Source organism: Aureobasidium melanogenum (genome assembly GCF_000721775.1).
Source record: "Aureobasidium melanogenum CBS 110374 unplaced genomic scaffold scaffold_17, whole genome shotgun sequence".
Taxonomy (NCBI): Eukaryota; Fungi; Ascomycota; class Dothideomycetes; order Dothideales; family Saccotheciaceae; genus Aureobasidium; species Aureobasidium melanogenum.
This window is the reverse complement of record NW_024470069.1, coordinates 191175-215887: the sequence shown is the minus strand read 5'-3', so window position 1 is coordinate 215887 and position 24713 is coordinate 191175. Positions and strand designations below refer to the sequence as shown.

At 51.5% G+C, this 24713-nt stretch overlaps 10 protein-coding genes across 10 annotated transcripts; 2 read left to right on the top strand and 8 right to left on the bottom strand.

Annotated features, from left to right (window-relative positions):
- Positions 1–115: 115 nt before the first annotated feature.
- M437DRAFT_52969 (MFS general substrate transporter) lies at positions 116–1648 on the bottom strand (the record flags this gene model as incomplete). The annotated part of the gene is made up of 2 exons (XM_041022452.1): positions 116–1534; positions 1583–1648. 2 exons carry the CDS (start codon positions 1646–1648, stop codon positions 116–118), a joined length of 1485 nt encoding a protein of 494 aa, XP_040877947.1.
- Positions 1649–4084: 2436 nt separating this feature from the next.
- M437DRAFT_53373 (uncharacterized protein) lies at positions 4085–7211 on the bottom strand (the record flags this gene model as incomplete). The annotated part of the gene is made up of 6 exons (XM_041022520.1): positions 4085–4288; positions 4340–5863; positions 5915–6054; positions 6111–6644; positions 6695–7048; positions 7118–7211. 6 exons carry the CDS (start codon positions 7209–7211, stop codon positions 4085–4087), a joined length of 2850 nt encoding a protein of 949 aa, XP_040877946.1.
- Positions 7212–8649: 1438 nt separating this feature from the next.
- M437DRAFT_52960 (uncharacterized protein) lies at positions 8650–10116 on the bottom strand (the record flags this gene model as incomplete). The annotated part of the gene is made up of 1 exon (XM_041022448.1): positions 8650–10116. One exon carries the CDS (start codon positions 10114–10116, stop codon positions 8650–8652), a length of 1467 nt encoding a protein of 488 aa, XP_040877945.1.
- A 411-nt stretch (positions 10117–10527) lies between these two features.
- On the top strand, positions 10528–11335 carry M437DRAFT_53112 (uracil phosphoribosyltransferas-like protein; the record flags this gene model as incomplete). Its single annotated transcript, XM_041022473.1, has 3 exons — positions 10528–10707; positions 10769–10868; positions 10926–11335. The coding sequence occupies 3 exons, from the start codon at positions 10528–10530 to the stop codon at positions 11333–11335; spliced, it is 690 nt and encodes a 229-aa protein (XP_040877944.1).
- Positions 11336–11525: 190 nt separating this feature from the next.
- On the bottom strand, positions 11526–13850 carry M437DRAFT_76885 (PIN domain-like protein; the record flags this gene model as incomplete). Its single annotated transcript, XM_041026707.1, has 7 exons — positions 11526–11554; positions 11601–11800; positions 11853–12277; positions 12311–12563; positions 12594–13264; positions 13316–13416; positions 13472–13850. The coding sequence occupies 7 exons, from the start codon at positions 13848–13850 to the stop codon at positions 11526–11528; spliced, it is 2058 nt and encodes a 685-aa protein (XP_040877943.1).
- A 637-nt stretch (positions 13851–14487) lies between these two features.
- On the bottom strand, positions 14488–15213 carry M437DRAFT_16753 (heme oxygenase-like protein; the record flags this gene model as incomplete). Its single annotated transcript, XM_041018874.1, has 1 exon — positions 14488–15213. A coding segment is annotated over one exon (726 nt), but the record flags the coding sequence as incomplete, so codon positions are not given.
- A 555-nt stretch (positions 15214–15768) lies between these two features.
- Positions 15769–16485, bottom strand: M437DRAFT_53315 (uncharacterized protein; the record flags this gene model as incomplete). Its single annotated transcript, XM_041022508.1, has 1 exon — positions 15769–16485. The coding sequence occupies one exon, from the start codon at positions 16483–16485 to the stop codon at positions 15769–15771; it is 717 nt and encodes a 238-aa protein (XP_040877941.1).
- A 207-nt stretch (positions 16486–16692) lies between these two features.
- M437DRAFT_76882 (uncharacterized protein) lies at positions 16693–18567 on the bottom strand (the record flags this gene model as incomplete). The annotated part of the gene is made up of 6 exons (XM_041026706.1): positions 16693–17039; positions 17089–17365; positions 17420–18036; positions 18089–18365; positions 18425–18486; positions 18546–18567. 6 exons carry the CDS (start codon positions 18565–18567, stop codon positions 16693–16695), a joined length of 1602 nt encoding a protein of 533 aa, XP_040877940.1.
- Positions 18568–20536: 1969 nt separating this feature from the next.
- M437DRAFT_52999 (uncharacterized protein) lies at positions 20537–22630 on the top strand (the record flags this gene model as incomplete). The annotated part of the gene is made up of 3 exons (XM_041022456.1): positions 20537–20849; positions 20900–21930; positions 21986–22630. The coding sequence occupies 3 exons, from the start codon at positions 20537–20539 to the stop codon at positions 22628–22630; spliced, it is 1989 nt and encodes a 662-aa protein (XP_040877939.1).
- Positions 22631–23057: 427 nt separating this feature from the next.
- M437DRAFT_67694 (uncharacterized protein) lies at positions 23058–24465 on the bottom strand (the record flags this gene model as incomplete). Its single annotated transcript, XM_041024982.1, has 2 exons — positions 23058–24230; positions 24313–24465. The coding sequence occupies 2 exons, from the start codon at positions 24463–24465 to the stop codon at positions 23058–23060; spliced, it is 1326 nt and encodes a 441-aa protein (XP_040877938.1).
- Between the last annotated feature and the right edge of the window lie 248 nt (positions 24466–24713).

Genomic DNA, 24713 nt, shown 5'->3' with positions numbered 1-24713 from the left:
GCATTTTGTAGGGAAACCAACGCTTGAATACCTACAGAAAAAGCAGCGTCAACATCACCCGCAGCAAAGAACAAAAAAAAAAAAAAAATACAGAAAACATCTCAAAGATTCAGGCTTAATGCTGCGCCACTTTCCAACCTTCCTTAATCATCGATTTGATAAAGTACGACATACCAAGCAAAACACCACAACCGGCGAGAGCAAGGCCAGTGTAGAAGGCGCATCGTACACCCCATATCGTGTCTGCGAGCGTACCGTCATGAGTCATGACCGATACCTCTACTGTTCCAGCAATACCCAAGGCCAACGAAATTGAGTAGTTGACCATCGTGTTGACCAACGATGCAGCGAGACCTTGATGCTCGCGAGGCATGTGGTTGGAGAGGATAACAGTAGCGGCAGGGAAAGACATGTCCATACCGAAGGGCATGATAAGGATGGAAACAAACATCTGCGGCCAGTAGGATTGATGGACAGGCATGAAGGCCGAGATTGCTTGTCCGGCGCAGAAGGCCAGCATAGCGATCAACATCGTGAAGGACACAGGAGTGTGCGTAAGCATGAAGCCCGTGGCACCTGCGGCGATGAGCCCACAGATCAGGGCGGGAGTGAATTGTGCAGAGACATTGAGTGGTGTCAGATGGCGGAACTCTTCAAGGAAACGCCATGAGTAGTAAATCCAAACACCAAAGCTGCCCCAACCGATGCCGATCAAGGCCATGGTGTAAGTGACTGTTCCGTTGAAGGCAGAAACAGGTAAGAGCGGCGACTCAGCCCGACGTTCGACCCACAGGAATGCTACCAGTACAAGTAGTCCGATGATAAGAACAAAGTACACGTGAGGCGTAGACCATCCGTACAGGGGTCCATTGTTGAAGGCGATGTTGACAAGTACCAGGCCAATGACCCCCAGCGCACAACCCGTCCAGTCGAACCCAGGTACGTCGGTGACACCAGCGAATTGGGCCTCCTTGGCTAATTGTTTAGGCACGACGAGCAATGAGAATGCTGACAGGGCAAATGCTGCGACACCATAGCTCCAGAAAGTCCAGGGCCACCACGTGGTCTGCGAAAAGAGAGCTCCGAAGAGTGCACCGATTACAAATCCCCATGGTGCCATGGCGCCAAAGAGTGCAAAGGTAAGATTTTTTTTAATGCCTGGAGGATACGCACGGCCAAGCAATGCAAGAGCATTGGGAGCCAGTAGCGCACTGCCAATGCCTTGCATACCTCTGCAAACGTCAAAGAAGATCTGCCTACCGACGTAAGCACTGAACCCGGCAAATCCGGACCAGATTCCTAGAAACAGGTACCCGAACACAAACACGCGTTTGTGACCGAGAATGTCACCTAATCGGCCGGCAATGAGGATAAAGGTACCAGTGGTGAGACTGTACGCGGCCGAGAACCACGCTTCCTGACCAGGGTTCTTGACACCTAGACCAGAGGCTATAATCTTGACTGGCGCGATTGCTTGACCCAGACCTGCAAGACACATGAATTGGGCCATGACAACGACACCAATGAATAGAGCCTGTTTGAATGTTAGCGAAGGAAAATCACAAGAATTTGTCTAACTGACCTCGTGGAAACCGCCAATTCTGAGTTTCTGGTGCTGTTGACCTGGTGTCGCTGGACGCGGAGCCATGTGCTCTACAGATACGTTCCCAAGAGCCTCGTAGGGTTCCAGTTTCCCTGCCGCTTGGAGCAAGAGAGAATTTGTTGAGTTACGGCGTCCATTGGTGTAGATGGCAGGGATCTGTGGAACTTTCTCCATGCTCTGGGCAAGCCAGCTCTCGGTAGCCAGTAATTCGGTGTGAGAGTTCACGGAGATGTGTTTTGAATTATGGCGGGAGGATGACGCGGAAGGTGCTACAGGTGTGTCCAGAGGTGATACCCGGCCATTGTTGGATTCGTCATACGTTACACTAATGACGGCGTCTTTGGTATCTCGGTTGTCCTTCAGAAAGAATGGAAACTCTTCTGTAGGTGATGGTACTTTGGTGGAGGTTGTCGAAGGCTATGATGAATCAGCAAACAGCCTTGGCAGCAATGTTTTGTTGGAGAGATCCTACCATAGCGAGGAAGCCTGGCTCAGGACTGAATCTACTCATGTGCACCGGTTCACGTCTTGGTGGATTGGAGGTGGAATGTCACTTCGTAGTAAACAGTGGAGTTCGAGAAATGTGATGACGGGAAGAGTTTGGGAGAACAGAAAACACGGATCGAGGCAACATATAGAGATAGAAAGGTCCAAGGCGTGCCCCTCTTTTCTGCCCACAGTCCCACTGTTTCCTTCTGAAGTAGCACACCTACGCATGCGTATCTTACTTACATGAGTTCATCATAGGTGCAGTTCAGTTGACCGCATCAGCATGAAAACTCGATTTGGAAGCGGGTTGCTGCCGGCTGAAGGCATCTCGACCCTCATCCACGATTCGTTGGGTCCATGCAAAGGATGCAAGGAGCGTCACGTAACTGCAAATTCCAGAAAATAGGCATCTGGAGGAGGAGAGCCGAAGTTCAAGAACGAGCAGCTGGGATGCCACGTCCCAAACCCGTACAAAGAAGAGCCAAGGGCGTCGAAGAAAACCGAAGGAATAGATCGCTTCCAAGCTTTTGATACAGACATGCATATGCGGCGTGCCTTGGCACGATCCCAAATTGGACCTGGTACGGGTAGACATTACAAAACATGCTTTCGTCTCTACTGACCTCTCTTTGTGGGCTGCAAGTCCTAGAGCCTGGGCAGCCACGAGGCGAAGACTCGACAAGCCAAGCTGAGAACCCGTCAGCCGGAACAAGACATACAGTATCACCAAGCTGAACCGTAGTCGAAAAGTCTCCACATGGCCAACGGTGAAAACCAAATTGCTTGTGGGAGGTAGGAAGGTCGTTCTTGACATGTTGACACTAATGCCTTGACCCACACAGACAAGCACAGCCCAGATAGCGGTGCATGTCTTCCGCTGTTGCTGAAGGCAAGATATGCAGCGCGGTGACACAGAACGGGGCATCTATACGCCGAAGACGTCGGTGTGAGATGTGCCTTGAGTCTTCGATGCCTGTTCTGGCTCGCTTCTCTTCCCCTTTGGGCGGAAGCCCATCAAATTTAGGCTTCGCGGCGCTGACTACGCGCCAAGAGTCCGAAAAGCCCCAGCTCCTCCTCTCAAAATATGGAACAAGAGGAGCTGAGAAGTTAATCATCAAGCTTCTATATTTGAAATGCTTCTTGCTACGAGGTACTCGAATACAATTGAGTATACACCGAACCCTTCACACGAGCTCTCGTGGCCATTTACGGCAGCAAGAGGTTATTTGGCTCATGCTCGCGGTTCGTGACGGGAAGCCGAAGGTCCGCGAGTGGACCAAGAATGTTCCGATCCCAGTACACCTGCATGGTATTTTGCCAATAGCTCCGGACGTGTGCTTATGTTAGATAGTGCTTGCTTTTTGGCGTTCTCACAGACGAGCTTCAGGACGCTCCAATCTTCCTTGCACTGTCCACATCGAGCATCGCAAGCCTAGCAGTCAGCAAACATCCCGGTAACGAACTCAGAGTGAATTGCCACGATCGTGCACCTCACTCAATTGCCTTGCAGTGATTGTGTTGTCTCTTGTCTGCAGCAACGGACGAAGGAGCCTTGTAATATCGAGGTCAGATATGAAAGTAGATTCGATAGGCAGGGTCACCGGTCTTCTCTTGGGACCATCATCCTTTATCGACTGCAGGGTCACCGCCCTCAACGACGCCAGTCATGTTAACACCATGACGGAGCTCGTAACGGACGTCAAACACGATGATATGCAATAGAAACAACAGTAAGTGGAAAGTGATTAACTTGAAAATACTAGAATACAAAAATCAGGAAAGCCCCCGAAATAATTTTCTGTGTCAAGGGCCAAACACACTTCATCCACCGTCATTAATAGTGCCCCTCGTACTGCTATGTTACTGGCTGGGTATAACGTATCTTCTCGTGCTCTCATCCTTCTTCGCTACTGTCGTGCGGCAGTGGTATCATGACGGTCAAAAGCATTGCGGAACAGAATAACCAAGGAAAGAAAGCGTCATGCATGATGCTTAAACCTGACCCTGGAAGACTGGGTTGTTCTTGCCAAAGAAGGTGTGCTTGCCATCATCACCCTGGACACCAGTGGCAGTGCCGGTGGTTCCAGCAGTGGATCCAGTGGTGGTCTCCTGGAAGGCACGGTCAACCTCACCTCCAAAGTTGCTAGCACCAGTGGAGCCTAGGGGGCCCTCACCAGCACCGTAGTGAGATGAACCCTGGTGGTATCCGGTGGTGTTGGTGGTGTTCTGATCGTAGCCAGATCCGACGGTGTTGCCGCTGCGAACGGGGACCTGGCCGGTCAAGCCAGCAGTGTTGGAACCGCCGTGGTAGCCGGTGGTCTGGGAGCCGTAACCAGTGTTGCTCGAACTGTTGAAACCACCGCTAGGACCAGTGTCAGAAGAGCCGTCGAATCCGGCGCCGTACTGGTTGGTGCCGAGGTTGTTGGGACCACGGATACCCTCCTTGTTGACACGGTGAGGCTTGCGGGTGATGGCGGCCATCTTGGGCAAGTTGGAGGTCTCCTTAGCAGATCCAATGCTGAAGATGGGGGACTCCCACTTGTCACCCTTGGCAGCAAGCTCCTTGTACTCAGTAGCCTTGGTGCTGATGCCACCGGGAAGAGAGATGTTCTTGAAGATGCTGTCGTGCTGGGTGACAGCCATGTTGACCTTCTTGTCGGCAGCGACCTCATCCTTCTTTTGCTTACCCTTAGTGAACTTTTGCTGGGCAGCGGTTGCGTAGCGCTGGTAGATGTTCTGGACATTCTCGGGGTCGGGGTTGTTCTTGGCCTGCTGCTCAGCCTTCTTGGCCTCCTGGTGGATACCGTAGAGTATCTCATCGAGCTGGTGGATGTTGTCGCGAATCTGCTTCTCAGCGACCTTCTGAATGGCAGGACGCATGACCTTAAGAAGAAGAGGCTTGAAGATGTTGAAGAGAAGCTTGTGGTTGGACTGCTTCAGCTTGATGTTCATGTTCTTGATGTCAACGTGAACAGTGTTGACCTTGAAGAAGTGCTTGCTGTCAGTCTTGTCTGCAGTCTCCATAGCGACCTTGAAGCTCAGACCAGTACCACCAAGGAAGATATCCATGACACCCTTATCAGTAATACCGGGGAAGCCCTCCTTCTTCTTGATGTAGTAGCTGACATCGCGAAGGTCGCACTGGACGCCAGAGACGGAAAGCATGACCTTGTTCTTGTTCTTGCTGGTGATGGACTTGCGGCCCCAGCGCCAGTAATTGTCGCTGCCAAACTCCAAGACGTTAGGAGCGAGGTTGTCACCCTCGAGAACGAGGTTCTCGACAATGGCATCCATCATGGGATCAGAGTACTCGATACGAGGAATAGGAACGTAACGAATGGACTCGAAGATACCGGGGAGAATGACATCGGTCAAGTCCTTGACAAGATGAGGCTTGAACTCAGCCTCTCCGTTCTCGTTCTGACCAAGGTCGAGGAAGAGCTTCTGAACAGCATCGCCGAAGGCAACGTTCTGCTTGTCCTGGTTGAACTGGTCAATGTAGAATTGGAACTCATCGGCAATTCTGTCGGTGTGGTTGCGGTAGCGGTCGCGGAGGAGGAACTCGCCCTGGTCGTAGAGCTTGTTCCACTCCTCGGTGGACTCGTCCTGAAGAACGTAGCCCTGCTCCTTGAGACACTTGCGAATGTACTTGTTCATGTGAGTGAACCAACCCTTGAGCTCAGGGTCGTTGTCCGCATCGCGGTAGATGACGTTGATAGAGTCGAACATGTCGTCGAGGGAGGTGCCGTTGGCGAAGCGCTCGATGAGGGTCTTGAGGTCTGTCAGCATCTGTTGATTGTTCTTTGTGAATTCTAGAAATACCTTGAGGTCAGCTTCAGCCATCTGCAGACTGTCGTCCTTGTGGGCACCTTTAACGGTTCCCTGGCTCTGGTTGGCCAGGTTCTTAGTGTGGCCGGAGTACTGCTCAGCAAGGCGCAAGAGGGTATCAATGGCCTCGTGGTCTGGTAGAAAGAGTCAGTGGTTGCACCTTGAGGTAAGGTTAACGTCGACGACTTACAGTCCTGATGGCCCTGGATCTCGACGATCATCTTCTTCAGGCGGTAAATGCCCTGCTCGCGGCGCTCCTTGGGAAGCTTCTCCTTCAAGTAGTTGTTGGTGCGCTCTCTGGTCTCGCGAGCACGATCCTGGGTCTCTTGGGGAACGTTCTCACGAGCCTTCTGCTGAAGACTGTCAGCACCCTCCATGGCACCCTTGGTGGCATCAACACCAGAGTTGCCGCCCTGTTGCTGATCGCGGCGGGCAAGGTCGGCAGCATCGGCAGGGTCACGAGAGCCGCTGGGGTGAGCAGCTTGAGTGGCGTCACCAAGAGCACCCTTGGCCTCGTCTCTGCTGAAGGGCTTCTGCTCGTTGTACTTGGCCTTAGCCTGGTTCTTGAGGTTATCCTTGGAAAGGTCAGGGACATCGTGCCAAGTGTTGTCTTCGGCGGGCTCATCGATCTGGTTGAGTTCATCTTCTGAAGGGTTGACCTTGTTGGCGGCCTTCTGAGCGGCATCGCCAGCCATGTCTCTGAAGAGAATGCTGGCATCACTCACTTGGTGATTGTTAGCTAGTTTTGTGACCGAAGATAGATCGTTTACTTACAGAGCTTGCGGAATTGACCGTTGGACAGGATGAGCGTGCCGAGGGTGCGAAGGCCATCAAGGGCCTCGTTACCGTGCTGCTTGGCGGTGTCCTTATCGACAGGGGCGTTAGGGGTGCCAGCATCGGCGCCGGAGATCTGCTGAGTTTGCCAAATGAAGTCCTGGAGGAGGTTGCCCTCGTTCTTGGTCAGGAGCAGGAGCTTGGCCTGCTCAATAACCTCGCGCAAGTCGCCAACGAGCTTCTGACCCTCAGCCGAGAGCTTCTTGGAAGGGTTTGAGATTGGTCGCGATGCGAGAGCGCTGTTCATAGCAATATCAATCTGCTTGTTTGATGGAACCTTGCCATTGGAGAAGGCTGAGGCAGGCGCGCGTTAGCAACGTGAATGGAAGGTGAAAAGATGTCGGCGCATCGATCGAGACTTACCAGAGAAGATTCCATAGAGCTGGAGCTTGTTGTTGACATCCTGCTCCTTGATCTTGGTGTTGGTGGGAACGTTGACTGACGCAGAGGGCGCCATGATGATATTACTGTGATGGTTGTAAGGTAGGTATCTGGGATGTATCTGGGGTATCTGGATGTGAGAGGGAGGTCGTGATCGTCAATCAGGTCAAATTAACAAGTAACGTGGCGGGTATCGTGGAAGGGGGTATCTAAACTGCAAAGGAGAAAAGACGTGGAATTAGGATGGTGTTTCGCTGCAAGGAAACACGATGGGTTTTGAGAGAAGGGCGAGCTGCTCGCACACTGCATTACATCATGCTTGGTTGCGCCTTCCCAAAAGCGGGCTCGATGATCGATTTACCTCTCCTGCCGTTGATCTGCGTCACTTCTCATCACTCGTTTCCCCAGATACGTCGTTCGGCCAACTTGCCAAATTCCAATTGTCTCCAGTCTAGCAAAAAGATGTGAGCTCCTTGCTACCTGTGTCCTGCCTGTCACTTTTCACTGTTCTGCTGTACAAGCGGGTCGCGCTCTGTTTTGGTCCTGCTCATTATGCAAGACAAAGGGGATTTACCAGGTCACTTGCATGCGTGAAGACTAGGGACAACAGCCACTCACTATCGACCCAAGCTGGCGCCACGTCCATCATCAAATCCCCCCGCTTCACTATTTTCCTTGTTCGTTGAACAACAACAAGATGAAGAAGGCACGTGAACTGAACGGCCAAGGTACAGAGTATTCGTTATCAAGTGGGCTGCAGTTTTACCAGTGGCCAACGCACTACATTCCGCTATTTGCAAATTTGAAAACAAGCAGCTCTCGCAGCATGGCCAGATTGTCGTCCACCAGAGGAGCATGGACCTCGATCTATCCTCTAGATCAATTCTGCTTCCCGCCGTCCCACAATAATCGCCATACAGGGATGATTGGATCAGGCAATCTCGGACTGAATGAGGATGCTCATGATCTTCTTGCCTTGCCAAAGTGAGCCCACACCGCTGTGGACAATCAAAGTCCAGCCACAAGGGCAAGAGAAAACGTGGTGGAGCTGTGGCTTTTGCGGCTCTTTCCTTTCCCCAAGATCGAACTCCAGGTCCACTGTTTATGACGTGGTTCTCACATCAAAATATTCGATGCATCGCGTGAATGTCTCAGCGATACAAGTCTTTTTCCGCTGTCAGTCTGCTTGGCTCGCGTAATGCAGCATTCATTTTACACGCGGCCCCTGGATCATATTGGCATGGTTCGTCGATGGTGCCAGATTTTGCCTTGGATGTGCCTTGGAAGAGCACCCGCGAATCCTTGATTGTCCACCCCCTTGATTTTTGGGGTCATCCCGCGGACGCAGGGCTTGTGCATGATCACCACGGGAGAAAAAGCATATCATATCGCAAAAGTTTATTACATGTGGCAGTATCCACTTTCTGGCACAACCATCACACCACCAGATGGTCTGATACTCTATGTTGCCGTCAATTCACAAAGGATATCAAGAGATGTTCGTATCATCTAGATCACAACGAGGTTCTCATGGTCACACATGCTGGCGTGGTCCAACCAATTGTCCACCTCACTGAGCCCATGATGACTATCATGAGACAAAGGCCGGCGACCACGCTCGCCGCGCCATACACATAGGCGTGTCGCCGCCGCAAAGATTGCAACTCTGCGACCCATGTACTGACAGTAGTCGTAGTGCCGCAGAAGCCATCCATGACACCTTGCAAGACCTGACAGCCGACCCTGCCTCCACCGATCAGCGCACCAGCAGTTGAAGTGATTGGCACGTGCTGGATGGAGTAGCACATGGCCTCTACTGCGCATCCGAATACATTGACAGCGAAAGTTCCCAGGGGAAAGGACGCAGTGATGGGGTTGAGTTTAAGCGACGCATAGTAGCGAAGAAGACAACCTACGGGCGCGAAGACTAGCGCGAACAAGACTTCGCCGCGCCAGACTTCGTTCGCCCAGCTGCCGCGGCTAGATGGACCGGACGGCCTATCCGGTGGCCAGATAGACAAGAACATGGCACCAAGCCAACAGCCCCAAGCGAGCACAACGACAAGCGGATCGAGAAATTTACGAGTAAGTCTGAAAGGCAAGGTAGGCGTAAAGCGATCGAGAGCGAGAGCCAGGTGCGCGCCGACATTGAGAGCAGCCAGAGAAAGCGCGACAGTGTATATGATGATGGCAAGCAGAGCCATGAATGAATAGCCACCATTGCGATGTATGGTCGACGTGAATGACGGCACGGTCGCATATGGATGGTTGACAGGAGTTGGAAGATTGTTCGACAGAGCCAAGGAGACATCACGCATAAAAGACGAAAACGAGGTAAAGGAACCGCAGAAGCCTGTGGCCAGACCAATGTACAGCGGTATCGTCTTCTTCGTCTTTGCGTGCGCCTTTTTGGCAGCAGCAGGATCAGACTGTTCTTGTTCCAGCGCTTTCTCTCTTGTATGAGTATCCATGTTGTCGAGACCCCACTCTTCACGAAACAATCGTCTGTCTTCTGACAGGAAGCCCATGACGAACGAGCCGCCAACGTTGGCCCAGAGCACAGGGGTCACAAGCGGAGCACCCGGGTAGAAGGTAAGCCATTGCATACCCAGTCGAGCGAGGGTGCCCCATATCGAGAGGAAGACGAGATGCGAAACGATATAGAGTTGAGTCGCGAGTGGAGATGGAGAATCCCTCGGCGGAGATGGTGGTGACGATGAAGGCCGAGTGCGAAATGACGGAGGCGTGGGAGCCGAGTCGAGAGATTCGTCTTCGTCTTCAAGGTGTGTCTGTCGATGCCAGGCAGAATCATCTTGTCTGTTTTGCACAGGCTCGGGAGCGTCGACCTCGTTCAAAGAGTGGCGGCTGTGCGGCGAGGCTTCAGGCCTGTTGCGAGCAGATTTCGAGGCATGGCGCTGGGGAATGCGATCATGATAGTCGAGATACGTGGGCTCACGCGATTGCGATGCAGCCTGACTCATGCCGTGTCACGACGGAGAGATGGGAGGAAGGTCGTCCATGCTTGTCAACAGGTACCGACGCAAACTTGCAATCAAGCAGGCGGGCCGTGCCTGTTCGGTATGATCGGCTTGCAGCCCTGCCAGTCTGTGCGCTGAGCGTCAACAATGACCCCGCCATTGATAGCGGAGCACCGTCAGTCGTGCTGCTCGGTCACGCCCGCCCTATCAAGCCATCACATGCCTCTGTTGGCCTTCTTATCGGAGTCCGTGTGAGCAAACATTGACACTCTACGAGTCTGCTCTTCTTGTGAATTGACCTTCTTGAGACCGTGACTGCCTCTCTACACTACAGCGTGCTCCCTCTTTATTGACTGTCCTCGTCCTCGTCTTCGTCCTCTCTGCCCGTTGACCTCCGAATATACCTAGGCGACCATGTCTTCCCTACCGTCTAATGTTCACGTAGCTCAACACCCCTGCCTACGGGCCAAGGTCTCACAACTGCGATCGCAACAGACCAGCGCTCGTGATGCTAAGCGTTTGATCAATGACATTGCGACCATGCTGGGATACGAAGCTCTTGGTTCTGCTCTGAAGTCTACACAGCAAGGCACAGTAGGGGGTCCTACTCTCTGACGACTTGACATCACTCTGATCACACTCTCTGCACTTGTAGGACCAATCACCGTTAGGCTACGACTTTCCAATTGACTCCATCTCGCCGTCCCACGTCTCGCTCGTGCCTATCCTGCGATCTGGTCTATCAATGGTCGACGGTACGTCCCGAGTAGACACGTCCACCAACCAACCCCTCTGACATGAGAACCCCAAAGCTCTACTCTCCGTCCTACCAGACCCAGTCCCAGTTTTCCACCTAGGCATGTACCGCGAAAAGACCACACTCCAACCCGTCGAATACTACAACAACCTGCCATACCACTCCGCCACAAACACCTCAAAACAAACCACACCTTCAGATCTAGCCATCCTGCTTGACCCCATCATTGCTACTGGCGCTACAGCGAGTGCTGCCATCGACACGCTAAAAGATTGGGGTGTCAAACGTATAGTCGTCTGTAGTGTGCTGGCCAGTCACGAGGGTTTGGAGAAGGTCAGTCGTGTCTGGGAAGAAGGCGTACAGATCTGGGTTGGTGCTGTAGATCCGGGCACAGATACAAGAGGCATGATCAAACCTGGTCTTGGAGATGTTGGCGATAGACTTTTCCTCACGATTGGCAAATGAAACAAGACGATACTTTTGTTGAGCTTTTGAGTGCACTTTTCTGGATTTTTTCTTCTTCTTCTTTGTTTTCTGTATTTTCTGCCATCATTTGGCTGTGCTGCTCTTGGTACGAGCGATGCCTCACTTTCTCTCCGACAGCCACACATCAGCTTCCTCCCACACCTTCTTGTCCTTGGCTGACACCAAAGTTTCAGGGGCGCTTGCAACGGCAGCGTAGACCTGTTCATCGTATTAGCAAAGTCCTCCGTGTTCGTTATGTCAAGACTTGCCGAATCCCACAAGGCGAACGCCCTCTGCAAGTCACCCTGGAAGTCGGTAGCGTGTGGGAACCATTCGTTGGCTCCCTTTGTCTTGACAGCCTGGCGCGACGCCTCTGAAGTGGGCTCGCTCTGTGCAGACAGCTCATCCAGATACGACTTGACCGCAATGCCGAGAGCGCAGTCTAGGTCGTTCAAGAAAGGCAGGCTGACATGTCATTAGTAGCTGCATATTTTTTTATTCATGAACACCATCATACCTGTAGCTTATTTGAGCCAACACACTAGGGCGCATATCGCGGTCCACGTGATGATTGGCCAGCAAACCGAAGAGACTCATCTCAACCACATTGCGCAAATTGCCGCGCACTGCAGAAACCATCGAAGTGTAAGCAAGCAGATGTCTGCTCAAAGGTCCAGTGAATCCGATGCTCTTGTGACGAAGTCCTGCAAAGCATGCAACTCTACTGACCAGCAGCGTGTTGCGCTTGTCTGTCTCAGATCCACGCTGGGGAGAACCATTGTAGGGGAACATGTTGTTCGAGTTGAGCAGGTTCAGGCGCAACATTTCGAAAGCAAGAAGTGTCGGCTCTTCCAAGTCCTGTTGGTTGTGGCGGGAGAAAGCGGTTTGCAGGCATTGGCCAAGGGTACTGAGTTGATGATCTTGCTGAATGTAGCCACGCAGCTGGAGGAATCTCCATAGCGCATTGGATTGCACCTCTTCTGTAGAGCTGAGCGGCTTCTGTCCATTGGACTTCGGTGTGACAGTAGTTTTGGCAAAGTCGGCGTCTTGCAAGCTGCTTACTGCAAAGGCCAGAGAAGAAACATCACGTTCAAGTTTGGTTGCCTTTGCTGTGATCTGTTCGAGTCGAACGTTCCATCCAGCAATCGTCGTCCTGGGGTCTGTAGTATCTGCAACGTTCAAGGTCTTTGGTGTGTTAGGGTCGAACCAGCATCTCAGGTATATAGCTCTGTGCTGGTAGAAGCGATGAAACGAGTACGTGAGGAGTGATAGAGCAGATGTCCGCAGAGGAGTAAGTCCGTCAGATACCAGACGACGGTAGGCATCAGCTTCGCCTCCATCAAGGGGTGGGCGCTCGATGATCTCGTTGGACGCTATCCAGCTGAGCACTTCAGGACTGATGATGCCATGCGAAAGATAACCAAATGCCTCCTCTGGCAGGCGGTGACCCATGATGTTGTTTAGGTCGCTAGGTGCTGAAGCTCCATCAACCGATTCAATCTTGCCGTTGGGTCGAATGCAAACGTAATGCTTGATGTACAGGCTTGCCTTGCGATAGCGGTCTAGGTAGTTCAAAGCAATCATAGCCGGGTCGTCCTGATATTGTAGACAGAGAGCGTTACCGTTAGTTTGGCTTCTCTTGAGAAGATCAGCGGCAGCTCTGATCTTTGGAGTCCTGGGAGACGCAGTCATATCATTCTCCAACTGAGGAAGAGTGGGTAGGATCGAGCAGCCAGAAAGGAGACAAGCATCGACAAACATGGCTGTGGAAGGAGCGCCAAGAGCCTCCATGCATTCGCGACGAGTCACCCACGAGAATTGAGCCTGCTCGAAGTCAAGTTTGGTGATAAGCTGATCGATCTCATACATAAGAATGTCGCTGGATCCTGCCACGGCATCGCAAAACTCGGTTCCAGCGATCGAGGCAAGCTAATTCCGGGGTCAGTTTTATGGTGCATCTGAAGCAATTGTTCTGCCTACCTGAGCACATGCGCTATGCGGCGCAACGAGAAAATCTACATCGTGCTTGCGCAAGATATTTTGAACGAAACGGTAGATGTTGTCGACGTTAATAGTACCGGCTATCCAAGCAGGTCAGTCTCAGTCTAGTCAGTTATCAAAGAAGCCAATGCTTACACAAAGTACCGAACTCAGCAACGGCACGTTCAGGTTCGGATGCACCGTACAACTCCCAAGCATTTGCGATGCTCTTGGTGGCACGAGTTGCAGCCTGAAGTCTCTCTTCCTGGCCATTTGAAGTCACTCCGTTAAAGATGAAGTAAGGTTGGCAACCATAGCTCCTGAGAACGCCAACGTGATTTGTGATAGTCTCTTCGAGAGCAAAAGGAAGACCGCCAAGAGCTGGAAGTAGGGGTTCTTTTGTGGGAGAAGTTGTGAGTATGTTGGCAATGAAATCTTCGGCTTCAATTCCGAGACGACGTTCGTTCAGCTCTGCAAATGAATCGGTATGGCCCAGTTGGGCTGATGCTGCCCATTCGTTGAATCCGGATATCATTGTTTATTGGATGACGGCTCTAGTGGCAGGGTGTTATAGCGAGAGGATGATCTTATGGCTAAAATGGCGTGAGCAACGCTCGATTGGTCTCAACAGGAAATGTGTTCGTGGTTCAAAGTAAGGTGTGAACATAAGGAGTCTTTGATGTCTGGACTGAGGTTGACATGTGAGAAGGTCCGAGCGCCAAGCTCCACTTTGAAACAGAAGAGCGTCTGTCTGCGCGTCTTCTTTCTTTCACGAGCTCAATGCACAAACAACACGAGTGAGCAGAGCCTTAAAGTGAAAGCGCGTAACAAAGCAAAGAAGTATTATTCGTCTCTATCGGGGTATCTCTTGGCGCCTTCGCCGCAGGTCATCTCTGTATCTGGACTGTTTCCTCGCCATCCATCCTCATATCATCTAATCTAAACATGAAATTACCAAATTACTATTGCGTATCCTCCAAATTTCCAAATTGCCATTGATATGACTGGTAAAATGCAAAAGCGAATAAAGCAACCACGATGGTCCTGAGGAGGCTTGCAGACTTGGTCTCAGTCCGTGGTGCGACATCCTGTGGTAGAGCAGCCCGGGTCGGCTTCATCTTGAGGTGCGAGTTTCCATGCTTGGCCTCTCGAGCAGCCAGCGTCTTGACGAGTTCGAGGTCCGTCATGAGCTGCTTGTCGAGACCTTCGACAATCGCAACACACTGTTCAAAGATGAATTGAGCCTCATCGATGATGTCCTTGCGCTCGTGTGCTGTCAAGAGCTCCTCGGCTTTCTCTAGCCTAGTCTTGAAGTCCGTCTTGATGTCCTCTCCATCTCTTGTTCCTGAGAAGCAAAACAGGGTGAAGCCTGGCCTTAGAGTTCCATGGATCCAATACGCAGTCTTGTCCGACTCGTGAGCAACGCCCCAAAACTCTGGCCCGGATTCTGTCAGCTGCTCCCTGATCCAACGACCACCAGAGAATATGGCCATGTACATAATCCAGGCATAGGCAACCAAGACATGGGGCTTTTCTCGAGTCTGGCGATATATATGCGCCGTGAAAGAGCGAAGCTGTTCGTTTGATACAGCCTCTAAGTCAGCACCGGTGACTGTCTCCAAGTATTCTAAGTCTTTCTTGATGGCATCGGAGCGCCAGAGACCAGGTGGGACTAGTTGAGAAAGCCATTGGCGCAGATTTGTGTCGTGCGAGGAAACATTTGCGTTGGGCTTGTCGACCTCTGCGATAAGGACGCGCCAGCAGTTCTCGAAGACAAGGTAGATGTCGCCAAAGGTGTTGATACCGTGAGCGTATAGTTCGGGAGTTTTGGCTATCGGTGGAAGGGCAAGAGGTAGGCGCGAGACGATAAGCTTGTTCAGTCGTGTATGAACCGATCTTGGATCATGTCAGCGACTGTAGCAGGACTCTGCAGAGAGAGCTCGTAGGAAGCGCACCGTGTGGCCGTGTTGATGTCGGTGGACAGATTCTGCGGGGCAGGAGAAGGCGGAGGCGAGAGAAGTTGAGGGGGAGTTTGCAACGACGCCATGCTGACGGCAAGAGGATCCAGAAATGATGATGTTCTCCTTGTTTTTGTGCTTGCCGCGAGATTTCAACGACTACCTTCAGATCAACTTGGTCACGGACTTTGAATCATCACATGGCCGCCATCCGAAAGCACATGGACGAGGCAGGGCGGCAAAGGGCCTGGACCTGTCCCCGTCTGTGCTCTTTCTCGATGCGATCGCTTTCTCGGCCCGTTTGTAATGGCGACATCGACATTATTTTTCTTCCTTTTCCATTTCTTTTTTTGTCCCTGTCGCATGCACATCCAGGGGCACACGACCACAGCGAGCATGTCATGCCCTTACACATTCCTTTTGTTTTACATAGCTTTGCTACATCTGTATCCTGAACTTGCAGCAGTCTCTTGACACCATCGTCGGATCGTCCACTCATAGTACATTCTTTGCCGTCCGCTGGCGTCCACGTACTCGAGCTCCAACGCCAGTACTGTCACTTTCATCCACGTCGCGCACCAGTCCTGGGCTCTCTACTCGAGTACCGATACTATCGTCCATGAGTCTCGTGCCCATTTTCTTACTCATCTTAGCTCGATATTCTTGAGCCTCTGGCGTCTCGTACGTGACCTGTTGACTCGGTGCAGGTACTTCATTCTCCATCATGCTTGCCAGTGCACCTGAGTTGGCTACATCCATGTTTGGGTGTTGACGGAACGAGACAGATGTCGATGAGTTTGATGTGTATGATGGAGCGCGACCAAGTCTCTTATCTTTCCTCCACCTCCCCTTAGCTGGTTGTTCGACTGTAGATGATCCCGAGTGAGAGTGTTGTCGCTCAAGCAACGACCTGATTTCTCCGCTCAGTCGCACTTGGTTCGCAATTGCATCGGCGTTTTCGTCACTTCCTGGTCTTGCTTGTTGTACATCTTTTTGTGCTGACGAAGAGGTCGAGCGAATCTCCATGTCCCCTAAAAGCAATGATTTCGATTGTCTCCGGGTGGCGTTCACCTCTGGTGGGATGTTTTGTAATGGCTGCGCAATGTCCGTTCCAAGCATGTAGTCATCAGCTGCAACTGGGGCTAGGTCGTGAGAAGGTGCATTATGCTTCGTGACTAGTCCTTGGGCCGGGTGACTTCTTTCGTCTGGCATCTCCTCTTCCTCGTCTTCTTCGATGAATGGGCCTCTCCTTTTAGAGTTTGCAGGTTGTTGTTGTGCTGGTTGAACAGGGCCTGACTGATAAAGGTGCAGCGAAGTAGCTACATTTCGCTTTCTGACGGCGGAGAGACGTTGAGCGGGTAGGATGTCTTTTCTATGTACCTCATCAGCCTGTCTCTCACTAGCTGAACCAGTTCAATACTACCTCTTGTCTTGTGGAGGAGCGATACTGGCTTCTCGAGACGGATGGTCAAGATATTGCCGGTCGAGCATCTGCTTTGGCCCACCAGCCACCATGTAATCGTTCATTGGCATTTTCCGTGCGTGTTGTAGGCTAGAATAAAGCCATGTATCTGAGACGACGGGAATCTTGTGCTTTGCAGCATATGCTATCTTTTCTGGATTTGTCGCTGTGCCAGGAACCACTAGGATAGATGTCTTCGGCAACAATACTTCGTCGTAGGATGCGCCTGCAAGTCTGACCACCTTCGAAATGTGTAAGACGTCGTGGCCCATGCCAGAAGTCGCTATTCTCAGACCTTCAAAGCCTAAAGTTGTTAGCTGATAGCAATATCCAAGGATGAGATTGAGACATACCATCGATTGGTAGACTGAGATGCGGTTGACTAAGGATATCATGATCAGGATCGACAATCGTCTTGTGCTTGATACATCTCTCCAACCACCACTCCGTCGCGAGCCATGTTTCAGGAGAAACCTCGGGAAATGAGCCTATGTTCGTGGACGTCCATTCACTTGGGAGTATGAGGACTTTGCGTTGGCTCGAAGCGCCATTTTGAGTTGCGCAAAAGGCTTCAACATGACGAGTTACTTGACCTCCATTTGAACCTATGATGTCGTCAATCTTGGCTGCCTATTCACAAAGGTTAAGTAGATCATTTGATTATGAGGACGATTCAAAGCTTACCTTTTTCTCGTCATGACCGTGCACAAGACACGAGATACCCGAGAAGAGTCCTGGCTCTTCTTCATGGGGTACAGGACCCGTATCCCATGATGGAGGCCGAGAGATGTTGGTGGATCGACGGGGAGGACTGAGGCTTCGTGGCGGCGTTGTAACTTGTGGGTTCTCTGTCCACTGATCGTTTGTGACTTCGGATGACTCTTCGCCTCCAAGCGATAAGAAACTGGTCATCATGTTTTGACTGTGATCTGCCAACTTAGCACTTGCAGTGCGTCGCATCTTCCGCTTGCCAATTTCTTCTTTTGGTGCAACAGCAGATTCTTCACGCTGTCTTTTTCCAAGCACAGGAGGCCGCTGATAACCACGTACAAAAGCGCCTTTACCCTGATCCTCGAGGGACATTAGAGGATGGTATAATGACTCGTCGACAGCCATGCCTCTGTCAAGACTTTCTTCGAGCCATTTCAGGGAAATGGTCTTGATGTTCCAAGACTGTGCACGCTCGTACTTTGCACCCTTTGGTTTGGCGACAATCAGGTGGGTGACTTCTCTGGTAAGATCTCCATGATAATGAGCGCCATTGTTTCTGATCTTTTCTATGATGTGCTGTCTTTCTTCAACTGTGTGCAGTATTAGTATGTGATGAATGAGAGCAGCTGATAGTATGCGTACTGTCTTCGAAGCCCGTGACAGATATGTGCAAGTTGTAGAAAACGGGTAGGCGGTGTTCTTGGACCAAGGCGCCAAGGTCGATATCTTGATCTTCCATGTAGGCTTTGCGTATGGCATGAATCCATTCGGGCTTGAGAACGTGTATGTCGGGTCTTTCTTTGGCGGTATGTCTGCATTTGGGTGTATCGATGTTGCCGACTATCAAATGTGTCACGTCGGCGGTGAGGTCGAGACGGTGGATGGCACCCATGCTTCTTGCAAGATCATTGAGCTTGTCCTGTGAGGCAGAATGCATAAGTACATATAGTTTGGACTGTGTGATTGTGGATTACTGACTCTAAGATCCTGCGAGAGCGAGGTGCTGCAAAGCACGAGACCTCGAAGAAGTGCATTGTTGGCTGTGGAAAATGTCAGTCGCTTCTGCAAGATGGTTCAGTAGCACTCGCGAGGACTCTACCATCTTCTGCATCGTCGGGCATGATGGATGCACACAGTCCTCGCACACAGGGCCTGCCTCTGTTCGCTTGCTTTGCCTCGAGTCGAGAGGACGCGATTTCTCCAGGCCTGTTTGGAACGGCCCGCGTCATTCGCGTGTTAAAGCCGAACTCCAATTTAACCCCGCTTCCACAGTAAAGTACCGGGCAGTGCAGCCAAAATTGGGGAACGCGGCATCGCCGGTGCAGCAGCAGTTGTCATCATCCACTCAGACGCGCCCATCTACCATGCACTTCCTCGGATCTGTTCCCGCGCTATTGTATGTCTGCATGGCAATCAAGAATTGTTTTGTCCAGCCTCTGCGAGATTCTCGATGGCAGCGGCATGCAATAATCTAATCTGTCCTGCCATCTCAGAGTAGGTTACCTAGTCAAGAACAGTCGATGGTCACTGCTCCGGCCCTCCACGATCTGCCAAAAGGTATTACATCAACAGAAGTTGCGGATCGCGCTTCCGGCACACGTAACGTCCAGCTAAGGCACGACCACTTCGACAAGGGACCCGCATACGAATGCAATATCCCCGACTGCACTCGAACATCCCCGGGGTCGGAGGGTGCGGAGGGTGAGTGATATATCCACCCGGAAGACTCGGATCAGCTCGCTCTCGTGTCAGGTGCCGTTGAACAATCTGGCTTGTCTTGTCTCTGAAGAGTGCCCAAAGGTCAGCGTCCACTTTTGCCTTTGGGCACCCGCCAAATACAGACTGGGGAACAAGACTAATGCATACAGTCAAAGCTTGTCGTCTGCCCCAAAGCCAATCACGGAGACATCGGATGCTCGTCACTCTGCCAGCTGCGAGCAGGAGCCGCGCAACCAGGCAAGACAAGGCCGCGGCAGATGGTCCTTAAAAAATAATGACGAAAGTCAAAAAAACGCCCGTTCATGTAGTAGTTCACCAGCCATAGCCCATAGATAACTCAAACCCTTGTTGCTGTGATTTCTCATAGTGTTTCACCGCGCCCCGAGCCCACAGCCAAAACTCGTCTCACCGCCGCCTCTACATATTCAGCACCGGTTCGAGGTTGATCGGCGAGCATCCCTCTTCGTCCTCCTCCCCAGATCGGATATCGAGTGCTACAAACAGAGACAGTCGATTTGGCTTTGTGCGACAAGTTGGCTTGGACGGCCTCAACCCACACTCGGGCTACACCCACAATTCGCAGAGCGCTACACGTGCAGAGACGTCGATACTCACTCAATCCATTTTCGTGACCTCATCTCTAACCTTGCACCACCGCCGCCTTGCGCATATACTGCTCAGAGGTCAGGTCACGCTGTACGTACGCCCGTAGCTGCGATTTGCGTCTCTGAAACACGCTTGATTCGGTGAGTCTCTTTCTTGCACTTGCTCATGCACATGCACATGGTTCATCAAGCCTGCACATGCTGGCCTGCAATTTTGGGCTCCCATTCCTTGTTTTGGCATGCACGACGGGTTCTGCACGACCTTGATCGGCGACATCGCAACTTTTAATTATCCCCATGCATCTCGCTTCTCACTCGCTGCAAAGTGCCTGTCGATATCCGTGGCTAACATACAATGGCAGAGGTCCACTTGTCTCATCACCGCAATAGTTGGGCTCATTTTTGTCCTAGCAGCTTTCTCGAACGCTCCGATCGCTCTGGTTACTTCGAGCCCCGCAGATATAGAAGGGGTTCAATTCGCATCAAGAGTGTTCACGAAACATACGACCCTCCAACAAATATCGACAGACTACGACCCCATCCCAGTCACTTTCTGTACAGGCTCTCATCCTCTACAGACACCGCTAAACGCTTCATTCGCTCAATTGTATCTACCCGCTCCGTACCTACACGCAACCCTTCAGACGTTCCGCACTGGTCCGCGTATAGCCTAAGAGGCGCAACTGCAGAAGGAGGACAGAAACCGGCTTTATCTGGCAACATGAGGGCGAATATTCGTGGTTCAATTGGCGGTCCCGTTAGCGGCATGGTTCCGCGTCCTTCGTTGTCAGAAGACGTGAGAGCTGCTTCAGACGCTACAGCCCGAGCACAACATATGAACACCGTAATGCCCGGCACAGATCCGCATGACAAACCGCTCGTGTCTGGCAGCGGCGTGAATGTTTCGATCAACCTGGCCGAGCCAGTACTTTTCTTGCAGGGCTTCGAACAAAACGACATGGCCAGCGGCAACACCGCCATGTTGAGAGGAACACTTCACCTTCGCGTCACAAAGGCCGCCAAAATCAAGGCAGTCACACTCAAATTCAAAGGCAGAGCAACCACAAAATGGCCTGAAGGTGATTTCCTTTTGTCCGACCCGCCGAGACATACGACTAACGACTTCCAGGCATTCCTCCTCGCAAAGTCGATTTCGAAGAAGTTGACAATATCATGAGCCACACTTGGCCTTTCTTCAATGCTCAATTCCCAACAGCCGAAGCAGGCCCTTGCGCAGATCACGTAGAACTCTTCAAGACCGGTGCATCTCACACCAGCTCATCTTTCGGTATTGGAAAGTCGCCCAACATCTCAACTACCAATCTTAGCACGAAGGATCAAAGAAGGCTGTCACTCCAAGTCAACCAGTCACGCAGTTTTGGCAAAGGTGAATCTGCTACCGGTGGCCCTACAGTAGCACAAAAGGGCTACCGCACCTTCAACCCAGGAGACTACGTATACAACTTCGAGCTCCCTCTTGACAGCAGACTGCCCGAGACAATCGACGTGGATCTAGGCTCGGTCAAGTACGAGCTTGAAGCAGTCATAGAACGTGCTGGAGCTTTCAGAGCTAACCTTGTTGGAGTTCGTGAGGTTCAATTGATCAGAGCCCCAGCCGAAGGTTCTCTGGAACAAGTCGAGCCCATTGCCATCAGCAGAAACTGGGAAGATCAGCTCCATTACGACATTGTAATTTCTGGAAAATCTTTCCCACTGGGGTCACAGGTTCCAATTGCATTCAAACTCACTCCGCTAGCCAAGGTACAATGTCACCGCATCAAAGTGCTTGTGACCGAGAATATCGAGTATTTCTGCAGTAACAAGCGCGTTCATCGTATGGAGCCTACAAGGAAGGTGCAGCTTTTCGAGAAGCGAGCGGACACGGCGCCGACAAGCACCTTCCCTGGTAGCTCGATGCGTGTCACCTCAGGAGGTGGTGTTCCGTATGACCAACGTGCGCGTGCCGCCGCTGGTGAGACGGTGCAGACCTCAGATCCCACCAATCTTCTCGGCAACCTGGAAGGCGAAAATGTCGGACCTACCGAAATGGAGTTCAACGTACAGCTGCCAAGTTGCACGTCAAACCGTGAAAGGGAAAGAGCGACTAGATTGCACTTCGACACTACATACCAAAACATCCAGGTGCATCATTGGATCAAGGTACGTGGATGCTGATATCTAGAGCATATTCAAGCCACTTACTGACACTACTCAGATCGTGATGCGTCTTTCCAAACCCGATGCGGAGAACCCAGGCAAGCGCAGACATTTCGAAATCTCCATCGACTCACCCTTCCACATCCTCTCCTGCCGCGCAACGCAGGCAAACACATCATTACCCGCTTATAGCAGCCCCCAGTCGGCTTCCAATGGAAGCTCGCTGTACGAATGCGGTTGTCCCAATGCACCGCGCCGTCGCAACTCTCCCACTTCGTACGTGCCCACGCTCAATGCCCTGAACGGCATGAGAGAAGCCACCGTGCCTCCCACAATCACTACACCCAGTCTGGCTCGTCCACAAGCCGCACATCTGACAGGCAATGCACCTTCGAATCAAGTCGACCGACCTATCCACTTGTTGCGCGCTCCGTCGTTCAATCCACCAGCGTTCGAAGATGAAGAGCCTCCGCCGCCACTCATCACTCCTCCTCCGCAATACGACAGTATTGCAAGTCCAACTTCGGGACTGGCCGACTACTTTGCTCGCTTGTCAGACGCGTATGACGATGACGAAGACAGCGACGACGCTTCCAGCAGGGGTGGTCGCGTTGACGTGCCATTGACACCTGGCGCCAGAGTCAACAGAAGTATGGACGTCTCCAGAAGTTGGATACCCCTCGGTGCTCAACTACATGGTTAGAAGCCAGATCGAGCGAGAGGAGAATAGGACATGACGAAGGACAATTAGGGAAAAGACGCGAGTTCTACGACAATCATTTTGACGAATGAAGCTTTTTGCATAGCGGAACAGATGCATGGAAAAAGGACGCTTTGACGATCTGACTAGCTGGGAATATATATGGAGAGGGGCTTGGAGTATGATAGGAGAGGATTTTTGTCAATATACAGATTTACAAAAAAAAAGCTATTTACAAACATGTCTTGGATTCATTGCCTGTTTTATCGTGCGGCACGATAGTTAGTGAACAGGTTCGAGTTGCAAGAACTCAGTCAGGGTCTTCGCTCCTTCTCGTCTCAGGGTCTGGAGATGATCATGTTTGGGGATCATTTTCTCGTCAAGCAGCAAGTGTGATCGGCAGCGAAGTAAAACCCGCTTGATACCAGATCTACTGATCAAGAGTCGGGACTGTCATGTTGAGTTGAGGAATTGTGAAGTTACTAGGACCAGCAATCATGTTGCCCAAGAACTTCCTCGTCGCGTTTCCCTGCACAAGATCCAGATCTGCTTGCACGACAGGTGTATTGGTGATCAGCTTCAACACAACCCAGACGGCACTAGGGCCAACAAAGAAGATAATCTCTGCAAACAGCAAAGTCCAGAAGGCATATTGGGCAAGCTCTTGAAGGATGTGAAGCTTGAATTGAAGTTTGACCAGGCGAATAAAGGTCTTTTTGTCGATTGTGCGTGCAGCTTCCATGAAGCTGAGCGGTTGTGTTTGTTGCTGTAGGATACCGCCGGATTGAGGACGACCTTGGAAGCTGCGATCCATGGGTATAACGGGGTCTTCGTCGTCAGGGAGCATCGAAGCATAGACACGGGTCTCGACTGCCTTGAACGGTCTTTCAAGCACCAGGCGTATCAAAGGCTTGATCTGGGCACGCACCATAGACTTGATGCAAGCCCAGAGAATGAAGGCGACACTTAGCTTGACAATAGGCCCTTCCTTAAGTTGGAATGGCTTGTTGCTCGTGTTGATCGTGATAGTGGTCTCTGAATCAGGCTTGGAAGCAGGTGTCAGGTAGTAAAAGGCTGCGTCAATAATGTCGCCAGATAGACCATTGACCAGTATAGCGAGCCAAGCGGTGCGCAACACCTTGAACCATGTCATTGGCATACGACGGAACCAGAACTTGTAGCGAGGTTTCGAGATGCACACGTGCAGGATCGCTGCGGTTATTTGACATGCAATGAGCTCTACAACTTGGTGCGAGAAAGCCTCGGCGATGCGGTTGCTTTTCTTGAGCAATGGAAGTCTGTGGGAGATGAACTCAGAGAGAAGATACACGGGCATGACCACCAGAACTGCCACTGATGATGATCCAATGCCACGGAACATGCTCAGGTCTCCTGCCTCGGCGTTCAGGTGTCGGATGGTCGCACGGATGCTTGAAGTTATGTAGGCAGACTTGATAGGTGATGAACTTCGCTTTTTGTCCTTGTATTTGTCTTCTTCAAGCAGTCCATACTTTTCAGAGCCCGTGTCTTGCGAGTCAACACCGCCAGGGACTGGTGTCTCGACTTCAGACAACTCTGTCATTAAAAAGACGAAATGGTGTATCTATGCATTGTCAGTCATCAGCATGAACAAAGTAGATGTTAGGTGTCCCTACTAAGTAACTTCCAATGAGACCTAGGCCTACAGTGAGCATGGGCAAGAGGCCCTTCAGGACCATCGACCAACTGATTCCTGAGTTGCTATTGGCAGCATGGCTTGTCTGATTTGTCGAAGCTTGCATTGCTTCATTTGCAAAGGTCAGCAGAGCCCACTGGTCTGGGGCATGTACCTCGCTCATTTTGAGGGTGTTACGAGTGAGTTGTAGTCGATGGTCGAAAGAGGTTCAGGTTTTGTGCGAGCGAAAAACCCGCAATAGGAACGGTATCTCTAGTTCTCGAGGCAAGTCGGACCTTTATAGGCTCGGTCAAATGTAGCACGTTATAAGATCACCAAGCTCTATGGGCCAAGCCGGGTTGCTGGTAATAGAAAATGAGGCTAAGCGATAGCTTGAGAATCCTTCTGAGGCTGGCTGATGCCTGGACTCAT